This window comes from Pongo abelii, chromosome 21 (genome assembly GCF_028885655.2).
Source record: "Pongo abelii isolate AG06213 chromosome 21, NHGRI_mPonAbe1-v2.0_pri, whole genome shotgun sequence".
Lineage (NCBI taxonomy): Eukaryota > Metazoa > Chordata > Mammalia > Primates > Hominidae > Pongo > Pongo abelii.
In genome coordinates, this window is record NC_072006.2 from 49682876 (window position 1) to 49697875 (window position 15000).

General features: G+C 46.5%; 1 protein-coding gene across 7 annotated transcripts; it reads left to right on the top strand.

The window, feature by feature from the left end:
• The first annotated feature begins 4523 nt into the window (after positions 1–4523).
• Positions 4524–14739, top strand: PIGT (phosphatidylinositol glycan anchor biosynthesis class T). Of its 7 annotated transcripts, NM_001132530.1 has the most exon segments (12): positions 4682–4941; positions 5116–5293; positions 7447–7574; positions 7890–7990; positions 8100–8186; positions 8733–8820; positions 8929–9026; positions 9125–9290; positions 9985–10185; positions 12812–12977; positions 13092–13175; positions 14070–14739. In NM_001132530.1, coding segments are annotated over 12 exon segments (1737 nt in total). In that variant the 5' UTR covers positions 4682–4754; the 3' UTR covers positions 14323–14739.
• Positions 14740–15000: the final 261 nt, after the last annotated feature.

A 15000-nucleotide genomic window follows, 5' to 3' on the forward strand; every position in this document is an offset into this window, starting at 1 on the left:
GTCTATTCCCATTTAGGAAGAAATTTTTGGAAGTTCTTTTTTTTCCCCAAGATGGAGTCACACTCTGTCACCCAGGCTGGAGCGCAATGGCACGATCTCGGCACACTGCAACCTCCAACCCCCAGGTTCAAGCGATTCTCATGTCTCAGCCTCCTGAGCAGCTGGGACTACAGGCGCACACCACCACGCCAGGCTAATTTTTGTATTTTTAATAGAGACGGGATTTCACCATATTGGTCAAGCTAGTCTCGAACTCCTGACCTCAGGTGATCCACCCACCTTGGCCTCCCAAAGTGCTGGAATTACTGGCGTGAGCCACTGCACCTGACCAACCATCCTATAGTCTTCCAGCAGAGTCTCTCAAATCAGTGTCTCCAGATAGACGTGAACTCCTTGGCATGTCAAGTGAAGGGGTATGCCAGCCATTCTGGCTCCTTACATCCTTTTTGGAACAGAGGGCTAGTCACCCAGATGGGGAGTTTCAGAAAGGACCAGGTTTGAGAAGAAGGCCATAAATTTGGTTTGGGACATGTTGAGTTTGAGATGTCTTTGAGACATCCAAGAGGATATGTTGAGTAGGCCCTTGCACCCATGCATGTGGAATTTAGATAAGAGGATTGAGCTGGAAAAAGAAAACGATCAGTTCTCAGTGTATAGGTGGTAAGTGAAGCCATGGGTGTCAATGACAGGAGAGAATGCCCAGGGAGAGAATGCTGAATGAAAGGAGAGGCTATAGGACCCAGTCTTAAGGAACATCAACTCATTTCTCATATTCAAAAAAAAAAAAAATCAGTCCACCTCCCTTCACACATTGAACATCACCCATGGGATCAGTGACCTTCAGCCAAAATCCTAAAGCTTTTTGTGCCACCAAAGGCTGAGTGACAAGGCTGCAGTCTTCCTATTGTCCCATCCTGCTCTCACCCCTGCAGGAGGCCAGTGTAAGTATCTGTTCCTAAGTGTTTTTCCTAACACTAGTGAGAAACTTGTGGGAACTCCAGGGAAGTAGGAGTGTCCACCAGCCATTCCCTGTCTCCAGGATGCTTGTGGAGTGAATACCTTTTGTGCAAAAGCCTCTAGGTCCAAGTTGAGATCATCCACTGAGCTGGGCCAGGGCCCAGTCCTCTATTAACTTTTGGGGTTTTTCTGGGTTGCTTATGACCTTGCTGCACACAGAAGACATAATCTCTGTCCTCTTGTGGCTTCTCTCCTTCCTTTAGAGTAGCAAGGTTCTATCTACCTCCTGTCTGACTGTGGCTGAGCCATCTCTTGCACTGCGGCCCACGATCCCAATAGCTTTGCTGTTCAGGACTTCTTAGCTCCCAGGATCACCCCCCTTCCTTCCATGGTGAATGATGAGAAGCTAGACTGGCTTGGTTGCCGTCAACATGTCAATAAATCTCTTAGTAGCCCAGGCACATGATGCGAAGACTGTGGGGAGCCTGCCTCGGGAGAGGGATTTACAGCCCTCTAGGGAAGTAGAATTGTTTCTGAGCCTATGGGGAGCCTTCAGTTTGGCTGCTATGAGCCCCAGCCCTGCCTGGAAAAGTCTAGTGTCAGCTGAGACCCCAGGACTACTTCCTAGTTGGGACAATAACGTTTTCTCCTGCCAAACCACAGGGGCTTGGCTGGCCTTCAGAACCACCATCTCCAGCTGACTGTTTTTTGTTTCTTTGGTTTTTTAAAAAAACTTATGGGGGTTTCAAACGTACAACAAGTCTAGAAAGAAAAATATCCCATGTTCTCATCATACAGCTTAAAAAATAATCAAAATAGTACCAAGATTGTATCATTTACCCACCACATATTTTTAGCGGAAAGACATTTATGATAACTCTTGAAAGAAAAAGATTATAAAACACCATATTCAATATGGTCACTTTTTAAAAAAATGATAATCTTCAGATTCACCATTTGATTATAGTGTTGCATTAAAATTAAGCCATGGTTTATGCCAGCCCAGAGCCTAGCTGTCTGGTTTTTGAGGCCACACAGTGCCTTTGGAGATGGGAGGAAGATCTGGAGTCAACTCTAAGTCAGGGAGCCCAGCTTTCAGTCTCCAAGCCACAGCGTGGCTTCTGATATTTGCACAGACTTGTCATAGGGTGGACATCCTGACACACTCCGGAAAGGAGGGACCACAGCTCAGAAAAAGTTTCCTTAGAAGGCTTATGCTGTAGCAACCCCAGGAGTGCACAGAACTTGACACTGAACAGCATGGCAGAGTAGAGAAAATACAGAACTGTGCTATGATGTCATCTTATTTGTTCATTCATTCACACATTACTGAGCACCTACTATGTGATAGTCACCTTGCTTAGGCAACAGAAATACTAAGGTGACCATGAGCTCTTCCAGGAGCAGACACAGCCACAGGTAATGGAAACAATGTGATGAGGGATGTAGCAGAAGTACATGAAGCCTGTAGACCACTAGAGGAGGAGAAGGTAAGTCTTCACTAGAGGTGGCTGGGTCCTGAATGATGGAGATGGGCAATTTCAAAAGGAAAACAGAGAAGTATGAAATAGTCATAATGATGGCAGCTACCTTTAAAAAAGTATTATTTTGAGGTTTGATAGTGTAGACTATAGTCCTAGCCCCATCACTTATTGTAATCGTTATTAGTTTCTGTACTTCTTACGTACTTCTTAATAATAACACTCAAGCAGCCCTATCACTTAGGCACTGTTATCTACATTTACATATTAGTGCCTAGGTGATAGCGTTGAGTGTTACTATTAAGCACTTGCTACATTCCATATTCTACATGTACATAATTTCTCATCTTAACAACCTTGAAGGTAGGTTTCTTCATTATACAAATGAAGAAAAGTGACACTTGGGTTGATCATGCTCATATGGATTAAAGGCTGGCATAGGGATTTGGACTCCTGTCTTTCTGACATCTAAGCCCATGGCCTTCCTAATATTTCATGTCTAATGGGGCAGAAACACTGGATGTAGGCAGAATGAAGGCATAATGAGATGACATCTTTCTGACATTTCCTTTCTGGAAATGTCTGGTTGGTTGGCGCATATCTTGGCAGACCTGCCTCACACCAAATTGGCTCTTTCTAGAAGTGTGGCCATGAGTTTTACCAAGAGACTGTTCATGAAATCCTTCATGAATGTGTTTCCCGTAGGGCAGGTGGAAAAACTAAAGCATGAATTTAACTTTGGAACTCCTAAAACTCAATAAAAAGACAAGCCAGTAAACAAAGGGGTGAGGGTGCAGAAGACTTTAACAGACCTTTCACAAAAAAAAATAAAAATTAAATTAAAAAATAAATGGCCAATAAGCACATGAACAGATGCTTAACATTTTTAGTTACCAGGGAAATGCAAATTAAAACCACAGTGAGCAACCACTACATACATACCCAAGTGGTCAAAACTAAAAAGTACAAAAAATTAGAAACTTCAAATGCTGACCAGGATGTGGAACAATGGAAACTCATAGTTTATGGAAACATAAAATGATACATTTTGGAGAAAGGTCTGACAGTTTCTTATAAAATTAAACATACACCTGCTCTCTGACCCAGCAATTCCACTCTTAAATACCTGGCCAAAGGATATGAGAAATATACGTCTACAAAGGAGCTTGCACAGACAGCAGCCTTGTTAATAATAACCAAAAACTTTAAAAGTGCCCATCAAGAGTTGAATGGATAAATTAATAATACTATGCAGTAATAAAAAGAATTGTGGATACATGCAAGAACATGGATGATTCTGAAAAACATTATTCCCATGAGAAAAAAAAAAAAAAAAAGCCTTACACAGTATCCATACTATATGATTTCATTTATATTTAGTTCTGGAACAGATTAATCTATTGTGGGAAAAAATCAGGGTACTAATTGACTCTGGAAGGTGGTAGAGGAGCAGGGATTGACTAGGAAAGGGTATTGCTAATTTTCTGGGGTTTTAGGAATGTTCTGTATCATGATAGGAGTTCGGGTTACATACGTGTGTGCATGTGTCAAAACTCAGTGAATGTGTACTTTGGATTTGTGCATTTCACTGTATGTGAATTTTACATCAAAACGCAATCAAATACTGAACTCTAGTTAATTATATGCATGCTTAACTACTTAAAGGAAAGTGTACTAATGTCTGCAATTTACTTTAAAGTGCACCAAAACACAAGATGGAATGATGGATGTATAGACAAATATGTGGTAAAGTACAAGTATAGTATAATGTAAATAGTAGAATCTAGGTGGTGGAAAACAGGTTTATTGTAACAGGTGCTCATTCTTTCAATTTTGTTTAAACATTTTCGTAATAAAAGAACCACTTATTTGGGGGTTTTGCAGCAAATGGAGACACTAGAAGCTAAGAGGGGCAGGAGGTTCCTCTTACTTTCGGAAATACAAATTAAAACCACAAGGGTTTTCCCAAAAGTAATTAACCTTTTTCAGTCAATGTTTCCTCAACTATCAAATGGGTAAAATGGCAGTGACGGAGCTTCATATTATTAAGCATTTCCTGGTGGGTGGAAACGCCTTGAACTGGGTGCGGCCTCAAGCTGGTTACTCGCCCTGCCTACTCCCTCTCGTGTCCTCCCAGTACCCCCTTAGACCCACCAACTCTGAGGCAATCTTCGCGACCTGCGCAGGCGGTCGCTCTGATCACCGCATCCCGGTTTCCGGGACGACACCGGAAGTCACTTCTCACACGCCCTTCTTATTGGATACCGGCTCTTCATGGGGCCGAGCGCCGCTGGGTAGGCGGAAGTAGCCGCAGGCATGGCGGCTGCTATTCCGCTTTCTCTGCTCGTCCTGCTGCTCCTGGGGCCCGGCGGCTGGTGCCTGGCAGAACACCCACGCGACAGCCTGCGGGAGGAACTCGTCATCACCCCGCTGCCTTCCGGGGACGTAGCCGCAACATTCCAGTTCCGCACGCGCTGGGATTCGGAGCTTCAGCGGGAAGGAGGTGAGGGCGCGAGATCTGACCAGAGAAAGAGTTCCGTAGTGCCTGCTGGCTGGCCGGCCGTGGGGTGGAGGCAAACTTTGGGGGCGGGGCGTAATTCCTGGGTGGAGTTCGGGATGCTGGGTGTGGACCCCGACGAGGTGGGGGATCGTCACTCACCTGCTCCCGTTTCCCCAGTGTCTCATTACAGGCTCTTTCCCAAAGCCCTGGGGCAGCTGATCTCGAAGTATTCTCTACGGGAGCTGCACCTGTCATTCACACAAGGCTTTTGGAGGACCCGATACTGGGGGCCACCCTTCCTGCAGGCCCCATCAGGTGCAGAGCTCTGGGTCTGGTTCCAAGACACTGTCACTGAGTGAGTCCACACCTTGGGTCCCGTTGCAGGCCATGGAGGGAATGTGGCTGGGAAAGTGTTGTCATCCTGCCACTGCTCTTGTAGACAGCATTTCCAGTAGGCAGCGATTCCATGGGGGTAGAGCTGGCATTGGAAGTAAAAAATGTTACCACAGATGAATAAACTTCCCAATCCTAAAACTTTCAGACCTGAGGTAGCACATGCATATCTCTGGAGAGGCAAATAGCAAACAATTCATGCTTAGTTGGAGGTAAGGCAGTAGAAAACTGGCAACTGGATAACCTTTTAAAAGGCATTCATTAATATTTTTTAAATGATAATAAATACCACAAAGGCCAACCATAACATATCTGTGGGTTACAACTGGCCAACAGGATGCTACATCACAATGTTAGAGGAACTGCTTTTGTTTGGGAGGGGGCAGGTCTAGCTACTGTGCCTACTACAAACCGCTATTTCCCAGTGGCTGCTGTGGCTATCCTGTTTAGAATAGAACCTTTCTGTGCAGTGGTTGCAAACATGTCTACATGGGCCACACAGGTAAGAAATGAATAAAGGTATTTTTAAAATGGACAAACGCAGGAATGAGAAATATATCTCATTTTCCTCTTCATCCCACTATAAGTAATCGATAGTGCAAGTATGATATAACAAGTTTTAGGGCAGTAAAAGGGAGCAGCAGGAATTGTGGCAGGCTAGAGAGTTTGTGTGACATTCTAACGAGGACAGCTCTGCCACTCAGCTTCTATGGATTGTTGCCATGTGGGAATAGAGGCCTAATGTGGTCAGACTCAAATGTTTCTAAAAATTTTTTGTAGAAACAAGGTCTCACTATATTGCCCAGGCTGGTCTCGAACTCCTGGGTTCAAGTGATCCTCCTGCCTCAGCCTCCCAAAGTGTTGGGATTACAGTCAAGAACCACCACACCTGGCCTCATTTTTTAAGAGATACCAGAAATCTGGAATTTAATGTGAAAATTGGCAAATTCGAATATCAGCAAGTAATTTAAAAATTTTTTAAGTGCTGTGCGGGTCAATGTTGTGCATACCAAATGAAGCGTGTTTATGGTTTTAATAGAGCTTTCAGGCTTCAAGTTTGCCATTTTTATTTGAGGCTTAAGGATTGGAGCAGTTGACAAGCTCTGAACATAGAATTATCAAAAGCCACTGGACAACACTAAGGAATAAGGAATAAGCAATGACTCCCCAGCTTGCCAAGACTTTGTCTCTTGCCTCAACTCTGGCTCCCCTACCCTTTCCTGTCTACTCTGCTGTCACTGTCTTCCCTCAGCCCGTAATTGCCTGAAATGTGGAGCAAATGCTTAGAATTTTTTCTAGTGCTTATTAAGTTTTATGCTTTCTCTATTACTGAGAGCAAATCTCTCTTGATATTTCTCCAAGAAAAGAACATTAATTTAATTTGATGTTTTTATGAAATCCTAGAACAGCTGTTTTTCCCATGTTCAGTGAGCTTTTTTGGATATAAGACTTCTCACCATGATAGTAGAACCAGGACTTACCTTTATTTCCAGAGTATACACAGGGCAGTATGTGTTGTTTTGCCCAGCCCAGCACATTCAAGGAAGATCAGTGAGCTCATTTCAGCTCTGATATATGAGGCGTTTTCCATGGTGTCAGGGGAAGTACATAGATGACCCAGACTGGTCCTTGTCCTCAAATTGCTTACAGCCTAGTTAGGGAGAAAAGGTGCTCAGGACACGCTGCTGCCACCTAGCCATCTCCCAGGAGGGACCTAGTAAGATGCTTGGGTGGTCAGAACCGTGACTGCACAGAGGAGACTGTGCTTAAGGAGGGCAGGAAAGGCTTCCTGGAGGGGAGGTAAGAACTGGAGCTGGATCATGAAGGTAGGCAGAAAGAAGTGAGCAAAAGCTTGCAAGGAAGGAAGAATCACCTGAGCAGAGACCCATGGGGATGCAGAGGTGTCCAGAGGAGAGTGAGGAAGAAGGGGCTGAGTAGGATGAGACCCAGCAAGTGGGCTGGGTGGGGCAGCAATGTTCCAGCTCCATCAACTGGCCCGTCTAATAGTTAAGAATACAGCCTCCTCCTACCATAGGTTTAGCAGCCAGCTGTGGACTTTGAAAGAGGGAGCAGAGGTAGCCCCAGGACAGTGAGTGGATTTGTGTCTCTATCCAGTGTGGATAAATCTTGGAAGGAGCTCAGTAATGTCCTCTCAGGGATCTTCTGCGCCTCTCTCAACTTCATCGACTCCACCAACACGGTCACTCCCACTGCCTCCTTCAAACCCCTGGGTCTGGCCAATGGTGAGATAACCCCTACAGCCCTTTCCTTCTTCCTCTTACCTCCTGCCCAAACCTTTGCCTCCTTTTCCCTCAGTTTCCTGCTTCCTCAGCCTGGGCTAGATCCTAAGTCCCCTGTGTGTGCAGGCCCCCAATACTGTGCCATCTCTGCATGCCTTTTCCCAAGGAGAGAAGGGAGTCCCACTCCCAGCTGGGACTGTCCAGACTGTGGTGCTAGAGGTGGTGTGGGGAGCAGGAGGGTCATTCCCATCTCTGGAGTGTGGACCCTGAGGGGTCAGAGCCCAAGGCCCACCCCAGACAGACCTCTGTCTCCCTCAGACACTGACCACTACTTTCTGCGCTATGCTGTGCTGCCACGGGAGGTGGTCTGCACTGAAAACCTCACCCCCTGGAAGAAGCTCTTGCCCTGTAGTTCCAAGGTGAGGCTGCACAGCCTGGCAGCCAGGGGCGGGGGGGTGTATAGAGAGCCTGCGCCCCATGCCAAGTGCTCCATACAGGGCTTCTCTTATCTCTTTCCGTCTCCTCCAGGCAGGCCTCTCTGTGCTGCTGAAGGCAGATCGCTTGTTCCACACCAGCTACCACTCCCAGGCAGTGCATATCCGCCCTGTTTGCAGAGTAAGTCATGGGGAGTAGAGGAAGCTGCCATCCAGGGGCTCAGAGAAGGTACATGTAAAGCATGTGGTCAGTGTCCGGCTCGGGCTGAGTGAGTACTGAGTGGTAGATGTGATGACGGTTATTCAGGGCATTGGCCAAGCACCAAGAAAACAGTGGTTGCCTAGCAAGCACTGAATAAATATTTGTCATGGAAAATAGTGGTTCAGAACAATAGCTATGCGGGTGCAATTGCTAGCTCAGTCACTTGCCAGCTGGCGTAACCTTGGGTGAATCATTTCATTCCCCTGAGCCTGGTTTCCCACCCTGCCACATGACATTGATAGTAGAATCCACTTCTAGGGTTGTTGTGATAGTTTATCAAACTGATGCACATACAGTTGTCAGCACGGGGTCTGGCACGAGGTCAAGTGCTCAGCAGTGGGTGGTAGCAAATCGATGGATATGAAGATACATAGATGAGGGATTGAGTCTGAGTAGGAGTCTTTTTTGGGGCTGGTGTGGTAAGAGTGATACCCCCTCACTGCTGCCATCTGGCCCTTGTGATAGAATGCACGCTGTACTAGCATCTCCTGGGAGCTGAGGCAGACCCTGTCAGTTGTATTTGATGCCTTCATCACGGGGCAGGGGAAGAAAGGTAAGTTACCTTGGCAACTCATCTGTACCCACCCATGCCAGCCCTGCCTTATCTATGTGGACTAGGCCTAGGCCTGGCCCCTGCTCAGCCTTGCTCTCTGTTTCTCAGACTGGTCCCTCTTCCGGATGTTCTCCCGAACCCTCACGGAGCCCTGCCCCCTGGCCTCAGAGAGCCGAGTCTATGTGGATATCACCAACTACAACCAGGTAACAAGGTCTCCAGCCACACACACAAACACACCCCTGGTCCCCAAGACCAGCCTACCCTCTCTGCTTGCTTCTTAGCCCTGCCTTTGTGTCCCCAGGACAACGAGACATTAGAGGTGCACCCATCCCCGACCACTACATATCAGGACGTCATCCTAGGCACTCGGAAGACCTATGCCATCTATGACTTGCTTGACAGCGCCATGATCAACAACTCTCGAAACCTCAACATCCAGCTCAAGTGGAAGAGACCCCCAGAGAATGGTGAGTGGGTGGGTGGTTGGACTGCCGGGTTGCAACGGCTACAGAGAAAAGACTCACAATCCCACGTCTTTGCCGTAAGATGATAGGGTTGTATTTAGACCAGATCTCCAGAGTCATATGCTGCTGACTGTAGCTCTTCCAAGCTCTATGATTTTGGGTAGGTTCCTAAACTCCCCAAGCATCAGCATCCACATCTGAAAAATAAAGAGTATACTTAGTGAATTGAATGAGATGATGTGAAAAATGGAGTTAGTTCATGCATTTGCTTCATCAACCAAATACTTATGAATTCATACTAAGTGCCAGGCATAGAGTATTGAATACGACAGAGGACACTGCACTCAAGAAATATAATGTCTACTAGCTAGGGCAGGTGTCAGTTAATTAATTACAGTTGTGTTCAGTTCCCTTTACCAAGTGAAAGAGCAGAATATCCTGAGAGGACCTGGTTTGGGTTCGAAGGGGGCACGGTGTTCGTCACATAAGCACTTTAATACTAGCAACTTATTGTCATTATTGCTTGTTGGCTGGGGAAGACAGGGATGATTCCAGAACCCAGATTTCCCAGTTTCAGTGGCAGGGCTGTTCCTCCATCTACTCACTGGCTTGGGACTCTGAACATGGCCTGGGCAGTTGGGGTGGGGAGTGATTCTTACCTTTGGCAGCTGTTAACTGTTGACATTTCTTTACACAGAGGCCCCCCCAGTACCCTTCCTGCATGCCCAGCGGTACGTGAGCGGCTATGGGCTGCAGAAGGGGGAGCTGAGCACACTGCTGTACAACACCCACCCATACCGGGCCTTCCCGGTGCTGCTGCTGGACACTGTACCCTGGTATCTGCGGCTGTATGTGCACACCCTCACCATCACCTCCAAGGGCAAGGAGAACAAACCAAGTGAGGACCTGAGTCCTGAACCAGGCCCCCAGCCCACCCTCTCATGTCCTCTCCAGGTCCCCCAAACTCTCATTTCCCAGAGTAGTTCCTGAAGTACCTCTGAAAAGCTACACAGGCATAAAGAATAAGGAATAGTTTCTCAAAACTGGAATGGGAGCCTCACTGTGCCAGGTTCAGAAGTAATTTATAAAACAGCAATCATTAAAACACATAATACTGGTGATTCTTAATAGGACTGTACAAGGACAGTAGCTTCCTTTTTCACTTACTTTGCCTCCTTTCTGGAGCATTGGGTTTTGTGATGATTCCTAGACTCTTTAAGGTAGGGAAAGAGTTTGGCAATGTTGGGCTTTTGAAGCTAGGAAGATAGCAGAGCTGGAGTAGATGGTGTTTTGCTTCTTTGGGAGGGGTAAAGAGGTACAGTTAATTAAATTTTTTTTTTTTTTATTAAAATTTATTTTTATTTTCTATTATTTTTCTAAGGAGAAGATAATATTAGTGCTTCCTATTAGGTGCCAGGCATAGCACTAAAGCACTTGCTTTTCTTTGGCGTAGGGGGAGACCAGTAGTAAAGTAAAAGACCTCTGAGGAAGAGGTTGTACCATATCCCAAACAGCCAAACTTAAAAACCTTTCAGTACTTTTGTTGATTCCTATGTTTTCAAACCTATGATGAATAGTTTCACTTATTTTCAGCACCATTATTTGTACCACCTTCAAAATCTCTATTTTAGACATCCTAACTGCATATTCTGTAGGTTTTTCTGTTATTATTCTTTTAAATCTTCTCCTTTGGAAAATTTCAAACCCAAACAGAATAGTGTAATAATCCCCTGTATACACCCTGCAGCAATTTTTTTTTTTTTTTTTAAGAGACAGACTGTTGCTCTGTCACCTATGCCGGAGTGCAGTGGCATGATCATGGCTCATTGCAGTCTCAGACTGCTGGGCTCAAGCAATCCTCCTACCTCAGCTTCCCCAGGACTACAGGCATGAACCACCATGCCTTTAATTTTTTCATAGAGGCAGGTTCTCGTTATGTTGCACAGGCTGGTCTCAAACTCCTGGCCTCAAGCGATTCTCCTGCCTCAGTCTCCTAAAGTGCTGGGATTATAGGTGTAAGCCACTGCCTGCTGGCGTATCTTAAAGCAAATCTTAGACATTGCATCAATTAATTTTTAAATACTTTAAGGATTTTTAAAAATGTAACCGTATCATTACCACTTCTGTTTTCCCCTGTGGTCTTAAAAATGTCTTTTTATAATTGGTTTGTTTAAATTGGGATAAACAAGGTTCTCACATTGCATTTGCTTTATACTAAGTTCCTCTCTTGGGTGGGCACAGTGGTGCACACCTGTAATCTCAGCCCTTTGGGAGGCCAACACAGAAGGACCACTTGAGTCCAGGAGTTCGAAACTAGCCTGGACAACATTGTGAGACCCCCTACCTATACAAAAAAAATTTTTTTTTTTTTTTTTTTTTTGAGACGGATCCTCACTCTGTCACCCAGGCTGGAGTGCAGTGGCGCAATCTTAGTTCACTGCAACCTCCACCTCCCGGGTTCAAGCGATTCTCCTGCCTCCACCTCCCGAGTAGCTGGGACTACAGGCGTGTGCCACCACGCCTGGCTAATTTTTTCTATTTTTAGTAGAGATGCGGTTTCACTGTGTTAGCCAGTATGGTCCCGATCTCCTGACCTCGTGATCTGCCTGCCTTGGCCTCCCAAAGTACTGGGATTAAAAGAAATTGTTTTTAATTCGCTGAGGGTGGTGTTGCACGCCTGTAGTCCCAGATACTCAAAAGGCTGAGGTGGGAGGATCACTTGAACCCAGAAGGTCAAGGCTATAGTGAGCCATGATCATACTACTGCACTTCAGCATGGGCGACAGTGCGAGACCCTGTCACGAAAAAAAAAAAAAGTTCCTTTTTCTTTAAAATTAATAGACTATTCTTAGAGCAGTTTTAGGTTTACAGAAAAACTGAGCACAAAGCACAGAGTTCCTGTATACTCCCTGTCTCCACACCCAGAATGTCCCTTATTATAAACGTCTTGTATATGGTGTGGTCCTCTTTAGTCTCTCTTCATCTGTAGCAGTGCCCATGGTTTTTTTTTGTTTTTTTTTTTTTTAAACGTCATTTATTTGTTGAAGAAACTGGGTCATTTGTTGTATAGAATGTTCCACATTCTGGATTTGTCCTTGTGCTAGTGTTTAATACACCCCTCCATCTCCTATATTTCTTGTGTATTGGTGGTTAGATTTAGAAACCTGATGAGATTCATGTCCCACATTTTTGGCAAGAAAAATTCCCAGGCGGCTCTTTGAATTTCTTCTTGCGTCACATCAGGCACCTGGTGCCTGGTGCCCCAGTTTTAGTGATGCGAAGATTGATTAGCGGTCTGCAGCACTCCTAACAACCTTTCTTGACCGCATCCTGGGACCACTGCCCTGGAAACATCCTCTCCCTTTTCTTAGCCCCTGCTTTGTTCCCTAGCCTGCCTGGCTTCTACGCTCCCAAGCCCATCTTCTAGGCACCCAGATTGAGGCTCCATGGCAAGCAGCAGGGACAGGGGCAGCAGATAGCCTGAACCCAGGAAAGAGATGTGTGTGACCCTTGCATGTCTCCAGGTTACATCCACTACCAGCCTGCCCAGGACCGGCTGCAACCCCACCTCCTGGAGATGCTGATTCAGCTGCCGGCCAACTCAGTCACCAAGGTTTCCATCCAGTTTGAGCGGGCGCTGCTGAAGTGGACCGAGTACACGCCAGATCCTAACCATGGCTTCTATGTCAGGTGGGCTCCACCCCCACAGGCCACCTCTCATCCCCCTGACCTACCCTCTTCTTTGCTTACCCCTTGGTAGGGGAGCCAGATGGGAACACGGGCCATCTCTCTGCTTCTCTGTAGCCCATCTGTCCTCAGCGCCCTTGTGCCCAGCATGGTAGCAGCCAAGCCAGTGGACTGGGAAGAGAGTCCCCTCTTCAACAGCCTGTAAGTGTGACCACACTCACTGATAACACGTCCTCAGCTGCCTGCTGGGCCTTAACACAGGTGACCAGGCTCCTGCAGGGGACGTCAAGGTAGATGTTACATCTTCCAAAGAGATGTGTAGATTTAATTCAATCCTAATAAAAATCCTGGCAGTCTGTGGAATTTGTGAAGACTTTATAAAATGATTTTAAAGTGCTTCTAAAAGAATACTTTTACTTACAGCTTACATTTACTCCTTGATGCTCTTAAATATTTAATCAAGCACTTATCAAATGCTAAGTGCTTCTGAGAGCACTGGGTGTACAAGACTAAACAAAACAGACTTGGCCCTGGCCTCCCTTTGCTTACAGTCTAGAGGGAAGATTCTGGTCTAGAGAGTAATGGGGTTAGAGGTGGGGTAGGAATTGATTTACTGGGTTATCTAGGAAGGCTTCGTTGAGGAGGTGGCATTTAGGCTGAAACCAGGCTAAGAAAGAGGCAACCAAGCAAAGGCAGGGCCCCTTTCCTCCACTTCAACACCAGGCTTCTCTCTCTCCCTCTCTTCTTTTCTTTTCTTTTCCTTCTTTCTTATTTATTTTTGATTTTACTTTAAGTTCTGGGATACATGTGCAGAACGTGCAGGTTTGTTACATAGGTATATATGTGGCATGGTGGTTTGCCGCACCCATCAACCCGTCATCTAGGTTTTAAGCCCCGCCTGCATTCGGTATTCGTCCTAATGCTCTCTGCCCACTGCTCTCCTTTTATCAGGTTTATAGACTGGTTGTGCCTTCTGTTGAAAGGTTTTGAGCCTAAGAGAACATTGTAAACACTGTGTTGCACTGCCGGAACGAGGATGGGGTGAGATGGGGAGGAGCAGCCAGTCCTGTCTCACCGCTCTTCCCCTGACCCCAGGTTCCCAGTCTCTGATGGCTCTAACTACTTCGTGCGGCTCTACACAGAGCCGCTGCTGGTGAACCTGCCGACACCGGACTTCAGCATGCCCTACAACGTGATCTGCCTCACGTGCACTGTGGTGGCCGTGTGCTACGGCTCCTTCTACAATCTCCTCACCCGAACCTTCCACATCGAGGAGCCCCGCACAGGTGGCCTGGCCAAGCGGCTGGCCAACCTTATCCGGCGCGCCCGAGGTGTCCCCCTACTCTGATTATTGCCCTTTCCAGCAGCTGTAGCTGCTGTTCTCTCTGGGGAGGGGAGCACAAGGGCTCTTTCTGCCACTTGCTCTCCTCAGAATTGGCTTTTGGAACCAAAGTGCCCTGGACCAGGTCAGGGCCTACAGCTGTGCATCCAGTACAGGAGCCATGAGCCAAATATGGCATTTGAATTTGAATTAACTTAAAAATTCATTTCCTCACCTGTAGTGGCCACCTCTATATTGAGGTGCTCAATAAGCAAAAGTGGTCAGTGGCTGCTGTATTGGAAAGAACAGAAAAAGACTTCCATCACTGCAGAAAGGTCGGTTGGCAGCACCGGCCAAGGTGACGGGGTGTGCTGCAGAGTGTGTGTCACCGTGTGGTGGATGGAGTTTACTGTTTGTCGAATAAAAACGGCTGTTTCCTTTGTTCTTTGCCCTTGTCCTTGAGTCCTGGGAAGAGCTGGGGACTCAGGATTGTTTGCTGGGTGCCTGAACAGGACCTCCTACCCTATGCCTGCAACCCCCTCCACAAAAACAAACAAAACCCTACCTCCTCCCACCTGGCCGGAAATTTCTTCTCTTGATCTGCTCCCACTGTCCTCCCCATCCCCATCTGATTGTGATTCCCAGAACTCCCCGGGTTGTTTGGGAGTGTTTCTGAAAGCATAATCCATGACCGTGGAAATGACT